The sequence below is a fragment of the Oncorhynchus keta genome, chromosome 35 (assembly GCF_023373465.1).
Source record: "Oncorhynchus keta strain PuntledgeMale-10-30-2019 chromosome 35, Oket_V2, whole genome shotgun sequence".
NCBI classification, from domain to species: Eukaryota; Metazoa; Chordata; class Actinopteri; order Salmoniformes; family Salmonidae; genus Oncorhynchus; species Oncorhynchus keta.
In genome coordinates, this window is record NC_068455.1 from 77,574,744 (window position 1) to 77,590,602 (window position 15,859).

Genomic DNA, 15,859 nt, shown 5'->3' on the forward strand with positions numbered 1-15,859 from the left:
CAGAAGATAAGCTGCATGTATCTAATGTCGGAAAACATCTCTAAATCAGGAAACAACAACAACAAAAAGACAGTCAAAAACAATCTGTTCCCCCAATTTGTTCCCCCAATTTGTTCCCCCAATTTGTTCCCCCAATCTGTTCCCCCAATTTGTTCCCCCAATTTGTTCCCCCAATTTGTTCCCCCAATTTGTTCCCCCAATCTGTTCCCCCAATCTGTTCCCCCAATTTGTTCCCCCAATCTGTTCCCCCAATTTGTTCCCCCAATTTGTTCCCCCAATCTGTTCCCCCAATCTGTTCCCCCAATCTGTAGCCCAGAGCACATTTTTCTACATGAGTCAGGGGCCTCAGATGTTCAATTCATCACAATCACTGGGTTGTAGTGGATGGCTGTCCATGAGCAGTACTGGAGTGATGACGAGGGCTCCGTCGTTCTTGCCTGACTTGTTGGTGCAGGGACTGAAGAACGGGAACACGGACTCACAGAAGGAGGCCAGGAAGGTGTAGATGTGGAGCTTAGCGTCCACGTTGTAGAACGATACCTGAACAGGGGAGGAGAAGGGGAAGTTAGTACCACGCTGTAGAACGATACCTGAACAGGGGAGAGGAAGGGGAAGTTAGTACCACGTTGTAGAACGATACCTGAACAGGGGAGAGGAAGGGGAAGTTAGTACCACGTTGTAGAACGATACCTGAACAGGGGAGGAGAAGGGGAAGTTAGTACCACGTTGTAGAACGATACCTGAACAGGGGAGGAGAAGGGGAAGTTAGTACCACGTTGTAGAACGATACCTGAACAGGGGAGAGGAAGGGGAAGTTAGTACCACGTTGTAGAACGATACCTGAACAGGGGAGAGGAAGGGGAAGTTAGTACCACGTTGTAGAACGATACCTGAACAGGGGAGAGGAAGGGGAAGTTAGTACCACGTTGTAGAACGATACCTGAACAGGGGAGGAGAAGGGGAAGTTAGTACCACGTTGTAGAACGATACCTGAACAGGGGAGGAGAAGGGGAAGTTAGTACCACGTTGTAGAACGATACCTGAACAGGGGAGAGGAAGGGGAAGTTAGTACCACGTTGTAGAACGATACCTGAACAGGGGAGGAGAAGGGAAAGTTAGTACCACGTTGTAGAACGATATCTGAACAGGGGAGAGGAAGGGGAAGTTAGTACCACGTTGTAGAACGATACCTGAACAGGGGAGAGGAAGGGGAAGTTAGTACCACGTTGTAGAACGATACCTGAACAGGGGAGAGGAAGGGGAAGTTAGTACCACGTTGTAGAACGATACCTGAACAGGGGAGAGGAAGGGGAAGTTAGTACCACGTTGTAGAACGATACCTGAACAGGGGAGGAGAAGGGGAAGTTAGTACCACGTTGTAGAACGATACCTGAACAGGGGAGGAGAAGGGAAAGTTAGTCATTGTAAGATAGACAGGGAGAGAAGAAAGAGGTGTGTGTGTGTGTGTGTGTCTGTGTGTGTCTGTGAGTGTCTGTGTCTGTGTCTGTGTGTGTGTGTGTATATTCTGGATTTCCTCCTCATTCCCTCTTGATTCCGGGAGTCTTCAACTGGGATTTCTGTAAAACCCTGGAATTGTTGCACACACACACACAACAAAAAACTGACGAGTACGAATGTGTGACATCCTACCTGCCCTTTCTCATAATCCACATACACCCCGATCTTCTGTGGTCTGAGGTTGAGAAGCAGCTCAGTGGAGGGATCTGTCCGGAACACATAGTTGTGTTTATCTCTGAGGCTGAGGAACCAGTAGCCGTTGCTAGGGGATACCGTTATCTTCCCCTTCCTGTTGATGGAGCGGCTGGCCACGCCCAGATCCCAGTCAGTCTTCCCGCCCACCTCCACCTGTGAAAAGGTGTGCTCACTTTTGAGGATACAAGTTCAGTTCGTAGTACAAATCTGATGAAAATATGGAATATTATATAACGATGTAGGTCCTATTCAACAAAAGTGGATGAACAGGGCTTGAAAGAATTTATATGCTTTCTAAATATAGTAACAATCAAATTATAAAATGACTAACCATAAGATTTTACCTTCCTTATAACTGTAAAACACAGACTTGTATGTTTAGTGCTAGAGAAAATGGATCTATTTTCTAAAGCTCTCTCTCTTGATTAAAACTTCTGCCCTCACCCTTCTGATCATCAGACAGGGCTCTAGCCCAGCTTCCTGAACTAGTACAGGACAGGGCTCTAGCCCAGATTCCTGAACTAGTACAGGACAGGGCTCTAGCCCAGCTTCCTGAACTAGTACAGGACAGGGCTCTAGCCCGGCTTCCTGAACTAGTACAGGACAGGGCTCTAGCCCAGCTTCCTGAACTAGTACAGGACAGGGCTCTAGCCCAGCTTCCTGAACTCGTACAGGACAGGGCTCTAGCCCGGCTTCCTGAACTCGTACAGGACAGGGCTCTAGCCCGGCTTCCTGAACTCGTACAGGACAGGGCTCTAGCCCGGCTTCCTGAACTCGTACAGGACAGGGCTCTAGCCCGGCTTCCTGAACTCGTACAGGACAGGGCTCTAGCCTGGCTTCCTGAACTCGTACAGGACAGGGCTCTAGCCTGGCTTCCTGAACTCGTACAGGACAGGGCTCTAGCCTGGCTTCCTGAACTCGTACAGGACAGGGCTCTAGCCTGGCTTCCTGAACTCGTACAGGACAGGGCTCTAGCCTGGCTTCCTGAACTCGTACAGGACAGGGCTCTAGCCTGGCTTCCTGAACTCGTACAGGACAGGGCTCTAGCCCGTCTTCCTGAACTCGTACAGGACAGGGCTCTAGCCTGGCTTCCTGAACTCGTACAGGACAGGGCTCTCGTCCGGCTTCCTGAACTCGTACAGCACAGGGCTCCAACCCGGCTTCCTGAACTCGTACAGGACAGGGCTATAGCCCGGCTTCCTGAACTCGTACAGGACAGGGCTATAGCCTGGCTTCCTGAACTCGTACAGGACAGGGCTACAGCCTGGCTTCCTGAACTCGTACAGGGCAGGGCTACAGCCTGGCTTCCTGAACTCGTACAGGACAGGGCTACAGCCTGGCTTCCTGAACTCGTACTGCTTGTGAGACCGTGACGTGTCCTTCCGTCTGACCAGAGAATGAAAGTGTAGGGCCAATGGTTGTTTCTATGTAACTCAATACTGCAGAGTCTTCCGAGAGCTGGCAAGCAGGGCTGTCAGACAAAACTGTTGTGAATTGAATTGGCTTAACAGAAGGTGATTTATAAGCAAATTACCTTGATTAAACAAATTATAATGAAACTCTCCAGAATTGGCCAATTGACATTTAAGATAATTATTTATAAAAGCTTTACAAATAGAATCCTACCCTATTATATTCTATCCTAAATAGAACAATAAATAGACATAAATGGACAAACTAAAAGGTCAAATAGAAAGATTTAAGATCCAGGATCCACAAGGCTAAATGAGGATCCAGGATCGACACAGCTAAATGAGGATCCAGGATCGACACTGCTAAATGAGGATCCAGGATCGACACTGCTAAATGAGGGTCCAGGATCGACAGCTAAATGAGGATCCAGGATGAACACAGCTAAATGAGGATCCAGGATCGACACGGCTAAATGATGATCCAGGATCGACAGCTAAATGAGGATCCAGGATCGACACTGCTAAATGAGGGTCCAGGATCGACAGCTAAATGAGGATCCAGGATCGACAGCTAAATGATGATCCAGGATCGACAGCTAAATGAGGATCCAGGATCGACACTGCTAAATGAGGGTCCAGGATCGACAGCTAAATGAGGATCCAGGATCGACAGCTAAATGATGATCCAGGATCAACAGCTAAATGATGATCCAGGATCAACAGCTAAATGAGGATCCAGGATCAACACAGCTAAATGAGGATCCAGGATCAACAGCTAAATGAGGATCCAGGATCAACAGCTAAATTAGGATCCAGGATCAACAGCTAAATGTGGATCTAGGATCAACAGCTAAATGAGGATCCAGGATCAACAGCTAAATGAGGATCCAGGATCGACAGCTAAATGAGGATCCAGGATGAACACAGCTAAATGAGGATCCAGGATCAACAGCTAAATGAGGATCCAGGATCAACAGCTAAATGAGGATCCAGGATCAACACAGCTAAATGAGGATCCAGGATCAACACAGCTAAATGAGGATCCAGGATCAACAGCTAAATGATGATCCAGGATCAACACAGCTAAATGAGGATCCAGGATCAACAGCTAAATGAGGATCCAGGATCAACAGCTAAATGAGGATCCAGGATCAACACAGCTAAATGAGGATCCAGGATCAACAGCTAAATGAGGATCCAGGATCAACACAGCTAAATGAGGATCCAGGATCAACAGCTAAATGAGGATCCAGGATCAACACAGCTAAATGATGATTCAGGATCAACACAGCTAAATGATGATCCAGGATCAACAGCTAAATGGGGATCCAGGATCAACAGCTAAATTAGGATCCAGGATCAACACAGCTAAATGATGATCCAGGATCAACACAGCTAAATGAGAATCCAGGACAGACACAGCTAAATGAGGATCCAGGATCAACAGCTAAATGAGGATCCAGGATCAACAGCTAAATGAGGATCCAGGATCAACAGCTAAATGAGGATCCAGGATCAACACAGCTAAATGAGGATCCAGGATCAACACAGCTAAATGAGGATCCAGGATCAACACAGCTAAATGAGGATCCAGGATCAACACAGCTAAATGAGGATCCAGGATCGACAGCTAAATGAGGATCCAGGATCAACAGCTAAATGAGGATCCAGGATCGACAGCTAAATGAGGATCCAGGATCGACAGCTAAATGAGGATCCAGGATCAACAGCTAAATGAGGATCCAGGATCAACAGCTAAATGAGGATCCAGGATCAACACAGCTAAATGAGGATCCAGGATCAACAGCTAAATGAGGATCCAGGATCAACAGCTAAATGAGGATCCAGGATCAACAGCTAAATGAGGATCCAGGATCAACAGCTAAATGAGGATCCAGGATCAACAGCTAAATGAGGATCCAGGATCAACAGCTAAATGAGGATCCAGGATCAACACAGCTAAATGAGGATCCAGGATCAACACAGCTAAATGAGGATCCAGGATCAACAGCTAAATGAGGATCCAGGATCAACACAGCTAAATGAGGATCCAGGATCAACAGCTAAATGAGGATCCAGGATCAACAGCTAAATGAGGATCCAGGATCGACACAGCTAAATGAGGATCCAGGATCAACACAGCTAAATGAGGATCCAGGATCAACAGCTAAATGATGATCCAGGATCAACACAGCTAAATGAGGATCCAGGATCAACAGCTAAATGAGGATCCAGGATCAACAGCTAAATGAGGATCCAGGATGAACACAGCTAAATGAGGGTCCAGGATCGACAGCTAAATGAGGATCCAGGTTCGACACAGCTAAATGAGGATCCAGGATCAACACAGCTAAATGAGGATCCAGGATCCACAAAGCTAAATGAGGATCCAGGTTCGACACAGCTAAATGAGGATCCAGGATCGACACAGCTAAATGAGGATCCAGGATCAACACAGCTAAATGAGGATCCAGGATCAACACAGCTAAATGATGATCCAGGATCAACACAGCTAAATGAGGATCCAGGATCGACACAGCTAAATGAGGATCCAGGATCAACACAGCTAAATGAGGATCCAGGATCAACAGCTAAATGATGATCCAGGATCAACACAGCTAAATGAGGATCCAGGACAGACACAGCTAAATGAGGATCCAGGATCAACAGCTAAATGAGGATCCAGGATCAACAGCTAAATGAGGATCCAGGATCAACAGCTAAATGAGGATCCAGGATCAACACAGCTAAATGAGGATCCAGGATCAACACAGCTAAATGAGGATCCAGGATCGACACAGCTAAATGAGGATCCAGGATGAACACAGCTAAATGAGGATCCAGGATCGACAGCTAAATGAGGATCCAGGATCGACAGCTAAATGAGGATCCAGGATCGACAGCTAAATGAGGATCCAGGATCAACACAGCTAAATGAGGATCCAGGATCAACACAGCTAAATGAGGATCCAGGATCAACACAGCTAAATGAGGATCCAGGATCAACACAGCTAAATGAGGATCCAGGATCAACAGCTAAATGAGGATCCAGGATCAACAGCTAAATGAGGATCCAGGATCAACACAGCTAAATGAGGATCCAGGATCAACACAGCTAAATGAGGATCCAGGATCAACAGCTAAATGAGGATCCAGGATCGACACAGCTAAATGAGGATCCAGGATCAACACAGCTAAATGAGGATCCAGGATCAACACAGCTAAATGAGGATCCAGGATCAACACAGCTAAATGAGGATCCAGGATCAACAGCTAAATGAGGATCCAGGATCAACAGCTAAATGAGGATCCAGGATCGACAGCTAAATGAGGATCCAGGATCAACAGCTAAATGAGGATCCAGGATCAACAGCTAAATGAGGATCCAGGATCGACAGCTAAATGAGGATCCAGGATCGACACAGTGTTTAAGAAAATGTTTAACCCTACCTCCCAATAGTGTTGACCTGAGGAGAACCCTTCTCGACCCAGAACACACACGACACGGTCAAACCTCTCAGAGTTATGAGGTACCGGCTGGTGACGGTCCCCACATTTTACCTATAGACAGAGAGCAGGTCAGTGCTTTTCACATTATTTGAGGGGGTCACTATAATTATCACGAGGTTAATCCTACACCTTGATCGTTAGGGCAGTTTGATCAATGTGTAGGAATACCCCCCATATAACTAACCATTTTCCCGTCTCCTGATAGGATGAGCCTGGGGTGGGCAGTGCTTGAGTCCATAGTCACATCCACTAAAGGAGGAAGGGGAAGTGGGGAATAGAAATGGAGGAAAGAGAGGAAAAGCGGTGGAGGGGTGGAGAGGGGGGTGGAGAGAGGAGAAGAGGTGGAGGTATTGAGAGAGGGGTGGAGAGAGGAGAAGAGGTGGAGGGATTGAGAGAGGGGTGGAGAGAGGAGAAGAGGTGGAGGGATTGAGAGAGGGGTGGAGAGAGGAGAAGAGGTGGAGGGATTGAGAGAGGGGTGGAGAGAGGAGAAGAGGTGGAGGGGTGGAGAGAGGGGTGGAGAGAGGGAGGACAGAGAGGAGAAGAGGTGGAGGGGTGGAGAGAGGGGTGGAGAGAGGAGAAGAGGTGGAGGGATTGAGAGAGGGGTGGAGAGAGGAGAAGAGGTGGAGGGGTGGAGAGAGGAGAAGAGGTGGAGGGGTGGAGAGAGGAGAAGAGGTGGAGGGGTGGAGAGAGGGGTGGAGAGAGGGAGGACAGAGAGGAGAAGAGGTGGGGGGGGGGAGAGAGGGGTGGAGAGAGGGAGGACAGAGAGGAGAAGAGGTGGGGGTGGAAAGAGGGGGGGAGAGAGGGAGGACAGAGAGGAGAAGAGGTGGAGGGGTGGAGAGAGGGGTGGAGAGAGGGAGGACAGAGGAGAAGAGGTGGAGGGGTGGAAAGAGGGGTGGAGAGAGGGAGGACAGAGAGGAGAAGAGGTGGGGGGGTGGAGAGAGGGGTGGAGAGAGGGAGGACAGAGAGGAGAAGAGGTGGAGGGGTGGAGAGAGGGGTGGAGAGAGGGAGGACAGAGAGGAGAATAGGTGGGGGGTGGAGAGAGGGAGGATAGAGAGGGGAAGAGATTTTTAATTAATTTTTTATTTCACCTTTATTTAACCAGGTAGGCCAGTTGAGAACAAGTTCTCATTTACAACTGATACCTGGCCAAGATAAAGCAAAGCAGTGCAACACAAACAACAACACAGAGTTACACATGGAATAAACAAACATACAGTCAATAACACAATAGGGGGGAAAAAAAGTCTATAGAGATTGAGAGAGGGGAGGAGAGATAAAAGGAAATGCATTAGTGAGTAACTTTTTAAAGTATAACACAGTGATGACCTATGTATCTCTACATACCTGCATACTCCTGTACCCGCATCACCACTTCAATAGAGGAACAGAAGAAACCAAGTTGAAAAAAACATCAATATTATAATTACATTATTCAATTGTAATGTTTGTCTCATTTACTTATAATCTATGTAATTGTTATTTACTGCTGCTCTTTGATGATTTGTTATTCACGGTAAGGTCTACTACACCTGTTGTATTCAGCATTTCACTATAAGGTCTACTACACCTGTTGTATTCAGCATTTCACTATAAGGTCTACCTACACCTGTTGTATTCAGCATTTCACTGTAAGGTCTACTACACCTGTTGTATTCAGCATTTCACTGTAAGGTCTACTACACCTGTTGTATTCAGCATTTCACTATAAGGTCTACTACACCTGTTGTATTCAGCATTTCACTGTAAGGTCTACTACACCTGTTGTATTCAGCATTTCACTGCAAGGTCTACTACACCTGTTGTATTCAGCATTTCACTGTAAGGTCTACTACACCTGTTGTATTCAGCATTTCACTGTAAGGTCTACTACACCTGTTGTATTCAGCATTTCACTGTGAGGTCTACCTACACCTGTTGTATTCAGCATTTCACTGTGAGGTCTACTACACCTGTTGTATTCAGCATTTCACTGTAAGGTCTACCTACACCTGTTGTATTCAGCATTTCACTGTAAGGTCTACTACACCTGTTGTATTCAGCATTTCACTGTGAGGTCTACTACACCTGTTGTATTCAGCATTTCACTGTGAGGTCTACTACACCTGTTGTATTCAGCATTTCACTGTAAGGTCTACTACACCTGTTGTATTCAGCATTTCACTGTAAGGTCTACCTACACCTGTTGTTTTCAGCAATTCACTGTGAGGTCTACCTACACCTGTTGTATTCAGCATTTCACTGTAAGGTCTACCTACACCTGTTGTATTCAGCATTTCACTGTAAGGTCTACTACACCTGTTGTATTCAGCATTTCACTGTGAGGTCTACTACACCTGTTGTATTCAGTATTTCACTGTATGGTCTACTACACCTGTTGTATTCAGCATTTCACTATAAGGTCTACTACACCTGTTGTATTCAGCATTTCACTATAAGGTCTACTACACCTGTTGTATTCAGCATTTCACTGTAAGGTCTACTACACCTGTTGTATTCAGCATTTCACTGTAAGGTCTACTACACCTGTTGTATTCAGCATTTCACTGTACGGTCTACTACACCTGTTGTATTCAGCATTTCACTGTGAGGTCTACTACACCTGTTGTATTCAGCATTTCACTGTGAGGTCTACTACACCTGTTGTATTCAGCATTTCACTGTGAGGTCTACTACACCTGTTGTATTCAGCATTTCACTGTGAGGTCTACTACACCTGTTGTATTCAGCATTTCACTGTAAGGTCTACTACACCTGTTGTATTCAGCATTTCACTGTAAGGTCTACTACACCTGTTGTATTCAGCATTTCACTGTAAGGTCTACTACACCTGTTGTATTCAGCATTTCACTGTGAGGTCTACTACACCTGTTGTATTCAGTATTTCACTGTGAGGTCTACTACACCTGTTGTATTCAGCATTTCACTGTGAGGTCTACTACACCTGTTGTATTCAGTATTTCACTGTGAGGTCTACTACACCTGTTGTATTCAGCATTTCACTGTAAGGTCTACTACACCTGTTGTATTCAGCATTTCACTGTAAGGTCTACTACACCTGTTGTATTCAGCATTTCACTGTATGGTCTACTACACCTGTTGTATTCAGCATTTCACTGCAAGGTCTACTACACCTGTTGTATTCAGCATTTCACTGTAAGGTCTGCTACACCTGTTGTATTCAGCATTTCACTGTGAGGTCTACTACACCTGTTGTATTCAGCATTTCACTGTGAGGTCTACTACACCTGTTGTATTCAGCATTTCCCTGTAAGGTCTACTACACCTGTTGTATTCAGCATTTCACTGTAAGGTCTATTACACCTGTTGTATTCAGCATTTCACGGTAAGGTCTACCTCACCTGTTGTATTCAGCATTTCACTGTGAGGTCTACCTCACCTGTTGTATTCAGCATTTCACTGTGAGGTCTACCTCACCTGTTGTATTCAGCATTTCACTGTGAGGTCTACTACACCTGTTGTATTCAGTATTTCACTGTGAGGTCTACCTCACCTGTTGTATTCAGCATTTCACTGTGAGGTCTACTACACCTGTTGTATTCAGCATTTCACTGTAAGGTCTACCTCACCTGTTGTATTCAGCATTTCACTGTGAGGTCTACTACACCTGTTGTATTCAGTATTTCACTGTGAGGTCTACTACACCTGTTGTATTCAGCATTTCACTGTGAGGTCTACTACACCTGTTGTATTCAGCATTTCACTGTGAGGTCTACTACACCTGTTGTATTCAGTATTTCACTGTGAGGTCTACCTCACCTGTTGTATTCAGCATTTCACTGTAAGGTCTACTACACCTGTTGTATTCAGCATTTCACTGTAAGGTCTACTACACCTGTAGTATTCAGCATATCACTGTATGGTCTACTACACCTGTTGTATTCAACATTTCACTGTAAGGTCTACTACACCTGTTGTATTCAGTATTTCACTGTGAGGTCTACCTCACCTGTTGTATTCAGCATTTCACTGTGAGGTCTACTACACCTGTTGTATTCAGTATTTCACTGTGAGGTCTACCTCACCTGTTGTATTCAGCATTTCACTGTGAGGTCTACTACACCTGTTGTATTCAGCATTTCACTGTAAGGTCTACCTCACCTGTTGTATTCAGCATTTCACTGTGAGGTCTACTACACCTGTTGTATTCAGTATTTCACTGTGAGGTCTACTACACCTGTTGTATTCAGTATTTCACTGTGAGGTCTACTACACCTGTTGTATTCAGCATTTCACTGTGAGGTCTACTACACCTGTTGTATTCAGTATTTCACTGTGAGGTCTACTACACCTGTTGTATTCAGCATTTCACTGTAAGGTCTACTACACCTGTTCTATTCAGCATTTCACTGTAAGGTCTACTACACCTGTAGTATTCAGCATATCACTGTATGGTCTACTACACCTGTTGTATTCAACATTTCACTGTAAGGTCTACTACACCTGTTGTATTCAGCATTTCACTGTAAGGTCTACTACACCTGTTGTATTCAGCATTTCACTGTAAGGTCTACTACACCTGTTGTATTCAGCATTTCACTGTGAGGTCTACCTACACCTGTTGTATTCAGCATTTCACGGTAAGGTCTACCTACACCTGTTGTATTCAGCATTTCACGGTAAGGTCTACCTACACCTGTTGTATTCAGCATTTCACGGTAAGGTCTACCTACACCTGTTGTATTCAGCATTTCACGGTAAGGTCTACCTACACCTGTTGTATTCAGCATTTCACTGTAAGGTCTACTACACCTGTTGTATTCAGCATTTCACGGTAAGGTCTACTACACCTGTTGTATTCAGCATTTCACTGTGAGGTCTACTACACCTGTTGTATTCAGCATTTCACGGTAAGGTCTACCTACACCTGTTGTATTCAGCATTTCACGGTAAGGTCTACCTACACCTGTTGTATTCAGCATTTCACGGTAAGGTCTACCTACACCTGTTGTATTCAGCATTTCACGGTAAGGTCTACCTACACCTGTTGTATTCAGCATTTCACGGTAAGGTCTACTACACCTGTTGTATTCAGCATTTCACGGTAAGGTCTACTACACTGTAAGGTCTATTCACACCTGTTGTATTCGGTGCATGTGACAAATAGGATCTGATGTGTAGATACTCACTGGGCTGTGGTATTGGAGAGGATTCTACTGGAACTTGTACGCCTGTAAAGATAACAAAGGTAAACAGCTCAAACAGGTGAGTAATATCTCTACAGGTATCAGGTCTGTGTGAATGGTTCTCTGTAGGTATCAGGTCTGTGTGAATGGTTCTCTACAGGTATCAGGTCTGTGTGAATGGTTCTCTGCAGGTATCAGGTCTGTGTGAATGGTTCTCTACAGGTATCAGGTCTGGGTGAATGGTTCTCTACAGGTATCAGGTCTTTGTGAATGGTTCTCTGCTTCTCTACAGGTATCAGGTCAGTGTGAATGGTTCTCTGCTTCTCTACAGGTATCAGGTCTGTGTGAATGGTTCTCTGTAGGTATCAGGTCTGTGTGAATGGTTCTCTGTAGGTATCAGGTCTGTGTGAATGGTTCTCTACAGGTATCAGGTCTGGGTGAATGGTTCTCTGTAGGTATCAGGTCTGTGTGAATGGTTCTCTGTAGGTATCAGGTCTGTGTGAATGGTTCTCTACAGGTATCAGGTCTGTGTGAATGGTTCTCTGCAGGTATCAGGTCTGTGTGAATGGTTCTCTACAGGTATCAGGTCAGTGTGAATGGTTCTCTGCAGGTATCAGGTCTGTGTGAATGGTTCTCTACAGGTATCAGGTCTGGGTGAATGGTTCTCTACAGGTATCAGGTCTTTGTGAATGGTTCTCTGCTTCTCTACAGGTATCAGGTCAGTGTGAATGGTTCTCTGCTTCTCTACAGGTATCAGGTCTGTGTGAATGGTTCTCTGTAGGTATCAGGTCTGTGTGAATGGTTCTCTGTAGGTATCAGGTCTGTGTGAATGGTTCTCTGCAGGTATCAGGTCTGTGTGAATGGTTCTCTGTAGGTATCAGGTCTGTGTGAATGGTTCTCTGTAGGTATCAGGTCTGTGTGAATGGTTCTCTACAGGTATCAGGTCTGTGTGAATGGTTCTCTGTAGGTATCAGGTCTGTGTGAATGGTTCTCTACAGGTATCAGGTCTGTGTGAATGGTTCTCTACAGGTATCAGGTCAGTGTGAATGGTTCTCTACAGGTATCAGGTCTGTGTGAATGGTTCTCTACAGGTATCAGGTCTGTGTGAATGGTTCTCTACAGGTATCAGGTCAGTGTGAATGGTTCTCTACAGGTATCAGGTCTGTGTGAATGGTTCTCTACAGGTATCAGGTCAGTGTGAATGGTTCTCTACAGGTATCAGGTCAGTGTGAATGGTTCTCTGCTTCTCTACAGGTATCAGGTCTGTGTGAATGGTTCTCTACAGGTATCAGGTCAGTGTGAATGGTTCTCTACAGGTATCAGGTCTGTGTGAATGGTTCTCTACAGGTATCAGGTCTGTGTGAATGGTTCTCTGCTTCTCTACAGGTATCAGGTCTGTGTGAATGGTTCTCTACAGGTATCAGGTCTGTGTGAATGGTTCTCTACAGGTATCAGGTCAGTGTGAATGGTTCTCTACAGGTATCAGGTCTGTGTGAATGGTTCTCTGCTTCTCTACAGGTATCAGGTCTGTGTGAATGGTTCTCTACAGGTATCAGGTCAGTGTGAATGGTTCTCTGCTTCTCTACAGGTATCAGGTCTGGGTGAATGGTTCTCTACAGGTATCAGGTCAGTGTGAATGGTTCTCTGCTTCTCTACAGGTATCAGGTCTGGGTGAATGGTTCTCTACAGGTATCAGGTCTGTGTGAATGGTTCTCTACAGGTATCAGGTCTGTGTGAATGGTTCTCGACAGGTATCATGTCAGTGTGAATGGTTCTCTACAGGTATCAGGTCTGGGTGAATGGTTCTCTACAGGTATCAGGTCTGTGTGAATGGTTCTCGACAGGTATCATGTCTGGGTGAATGGTTCTCTACAGGTATCAGGTCAGTGTGAATGGTTCTCTGCTTCTCTACAGGTATCAGGTCTGGGTGAATGGTTCTCTACAGGTATCAGGTCAGTGTGAATGGTTCTCTGCTTCTCTACAGGTATCAGGTCTGGGTGAATGGTTCTCTGTAGGTATCAGGTCTGTGTGAATGGTTCTCTACAGGTATCAGGTCTGTGTGAATGGTTCTCTGCTTCTCTACAGGTATCAGGTCTGGGTGAATGGTTCTCTACAGGTATCAGGTCAGTGTGAATGGTTCTCTGCAGGTATCAGGTCTGCGTGAATGGTGCTCTGCTTCTCTACAGGTATCAGGTCTGTGTGAATGGTTCTCTGCAGGTATCAGGTCTGTGTGAATGGTTATCTGCTTCTCTGCAGGTATCAGGTCAGTGTGAATGGTTCTCTACAGGTATCAGGTCAGTGTGAATGGTTCTCTACAGGTATCAGGTCTGTGTGAATGGTTTTCTGCAGGTATCAGGTCTGGGTGAATGGTTCTCTGCTTCTCTACAGGTATCAGGTCTGTGTGAATGGTTCTCTACAGGTATCAGGTCTGTGTGAATGGTTCTCTGCAGGTATCAGGTCAGTGTGAATGGTTCTCTACAGGTATCAGGTCTGTGTGAATGGTTCTCTACAGGTATCAGGTCAGTGTGAATGGTTCTCTGCTTCTCTACAGGTATCAGGTCTGGGTGAATGGTTCTCTACAGGTATCAGGTCAGTGTGAATGGTTCTCTGCTTCTCTACAGGTATCAGGTCTGGGTGAATGGTTCTCTGCAGGTATCAGGTCTGTGTGAATGGTTCTCTACAGGTATCAGGTCTGTGTGAATGGTTCTCTACAGGTATCATGTCAGTGTGAATGGTTCTCTGCAGGTATCAGGTCTGTGTGAATGGTTCTCTACAGGTATCAGGTCTGTGTGAATGGTTCTCTACAGGTATCAGGTCTGTGTGAATGGTTCTCTACAGGTATCAGGTCTGTGTGAATGGTTCTCTACAGGTATCAGGTCTGTGTGAATGGTTCTCTGCAGGTATCAGGTCTGTGTGAATGGTTCTCTACAGGTATCAGGTCTGTGTGAATGGTTCTCTGTAGGTATCAGGTCTGTGTGAATGGTTCTCTACAGGTATCAGGTCTGTGTGAATGGTTCTCTACAGGTATCAGGTCTGTGTGAATGGTTCTCTACAGGTATCAGGTCAGTGTGAATGGTTCTCTACAGGTATCAGGTCAGTGTGAATGGTTCTCTGTAGGTATCAGGTCTGTGTGAATGGTTCTCTGCTTCTCTACAGGTCTGTGTGAATGGTTCTCTACAGGTCTGTGTGAATGGTTCTCTGTAGGTATCAGGTCTGTGTGAATGGTTCTCTGCTTCTCTACATGTATCAGGTCTGTGTGAATGGTTCTCTACAGGTATCAGGTCAGTGTGAATGGTTCTCTGCAGGTATCAGGTCTGTGTGAATGGTTCTCTACAGGTATCAGGTCTGTGTGAATGGTTCTCTGCTTCTCTACAGGTATCAGGTCTGGGTGAATGGTTCTCTACAGGTATCAGGTCAGTGTGAATGGTTCTCTGCAGGTATCAGGTCTGCGTGAATGGTTCTCTACAGGTATCAGGTCAGTGTGAATGGTTCTCTGCAGGTATCAGGTCAGTGTGAATGGTTCTCTACAGGTATCAGGTCTGTGTGAATGGTTCTCTGCTTCTCTACAGGTATCAGGTCTGTGTGAATGGTTCTCTGTAGGTATCAGGTCTGTGTGAATGGTTCTCTGCAGGTATCAGGTCTGTGTGAATGGTTCTCTACAGGTATCAGGTCAGTGTGAATGGTTCTCTACAGGTATCATGTCAGTGTGAATGGTTCTCTGCAGGTATCAGGTCTGTGTGAATGGTTCTCTACAGGTATCAGGTCTGTGTGAATGGTTCTCTGTAGGTATCAGGTCAGTGTGAATGGTTCTCTGTAGGTATCAGGTCTGTGTGAATGGTTCTCTACAGGTATCAGGTCAGTGTGAATGGTTCTCTGCTTCTCTGCAGGTAAAGTATTTAAATACCTCCATTGTTTAACACCTCCCTAATTTGAAATTCAAGGAGAGAAAGAAAGAGGAGAAAGAGGAGAGAAAGAGAGGATGGAAAGAGGAGAGAAAGAGAAAGAGAGGATAGAAGGAGGAGAAAAAGAGAAAGAGAGGAGAGAAAGAGAAGGACAGGAGAGAAAGAGGAGGAGAGGAGA

General features: G+C 45.6%; 1 protein-coding gene and 2 long non-coding RNA genes across 49 annotated transcripts in view; 2 read left to right on the forward strand and 1 right to left on the reverse strand.

Moving 5' to 3' along the window:
- Nucleotides 1–253: 253 nt before the first annotated feature.
- LOC118378303 (E3 ubiquitin-protein ligase TRIM39) overlaps nt 254–15,859 on the reverse strand; it is a 37,023-nt gene continuing 21,417 nt past the window's right edge. Inside the window, exons 10-17 of one of the 44 annotated variants that reach the window (XM_052497883.1) lie at nt 11,783–11,824; nt 7,980–8,006; nt 6,820–6,884; nt 6,576–6,686; nt 1,651–1,866; nt 841–890; nt 691–740; nt 464–540 (exon numbers count right to left, since the gene is read on the reverse strand). In XM_052497883.1, the coding sequence (XP_052353843.1) occupies nt 716–740; nt 841–890; nt 1,651–1,866; nt 6,576–6,686; nt 6,820–6,884; nt 7,980–8,006; nt 11,783–11,824 (536 nt within the window). In that variant the 3' untranslated portion in view covers nt 464–540; nt 691–715. Of the gene's footprint in view, nt 1,391–1,650; nt 1,867–6,575; nt 6,687–6,819; nt 6,885–7,979; nt 8,007–8,172; nt 8,893–11,172; nt 11,290–11,713; nt 11,825–15,859 lie in introns of those variants that run through there. The other 43 variants (XM_052497859.1, XM_052497877.1, XM_052497866.1 and 40 more) reach the window with 43 other exon arrangements.
- On the forward strand, nt 6,896–7,654 carry LOC127916287 (uncharacterized). 2 transcript variants are annotated; one of them, XR_008094249.1, is made up of 3 exons: nt 6,896–7,255; nt 7,308–7,415; nt 7,526–7,654. It is a non-coding gene; the product is annotated as an uncharacterized LOC127916287 (long non-coding RNA). The 2 variants fall into 2 exon arrangements; XR_008094248.1 differs by having other exon boundaries at nt 6,896–7,128; nt 7,218–7,415.
- On the forward strand, nt 8,015–11,390 carry LOC127916285 (uncharacterized). 3 transcript variants are annotated; one of them, XR_008094245.1, is made up of 6 exons: nt 8,015–8,153; nt 9,224–9,451; nt 9,756–10,211; nt 10,554–10,629; nt 10,668–10,971; nt 11,356–11,390. It is a non-coding gene; the product is annotated as an uncharacterized LOC127916285 (long non-coding RNA). The 3 variants fall into 3 exon arrangements; XR_008094246.1 differs by lacking the exons at nt 8,015–8,153; nt 9,224–9,451 and adding exons at nt 9,460–9,527; nt 9,566–9,603 and having other exon boundaries at nt 9,984–10,211; nt 10,554–10,971; XR_008094244.1 differs by lacking the exons at nt 8,015–8,153; nt 9,224–9,451 and adding an exon at nt 9,511–9,603 and having other exon boundaries at nt 9,984–10,211; nt 10,554–10,971.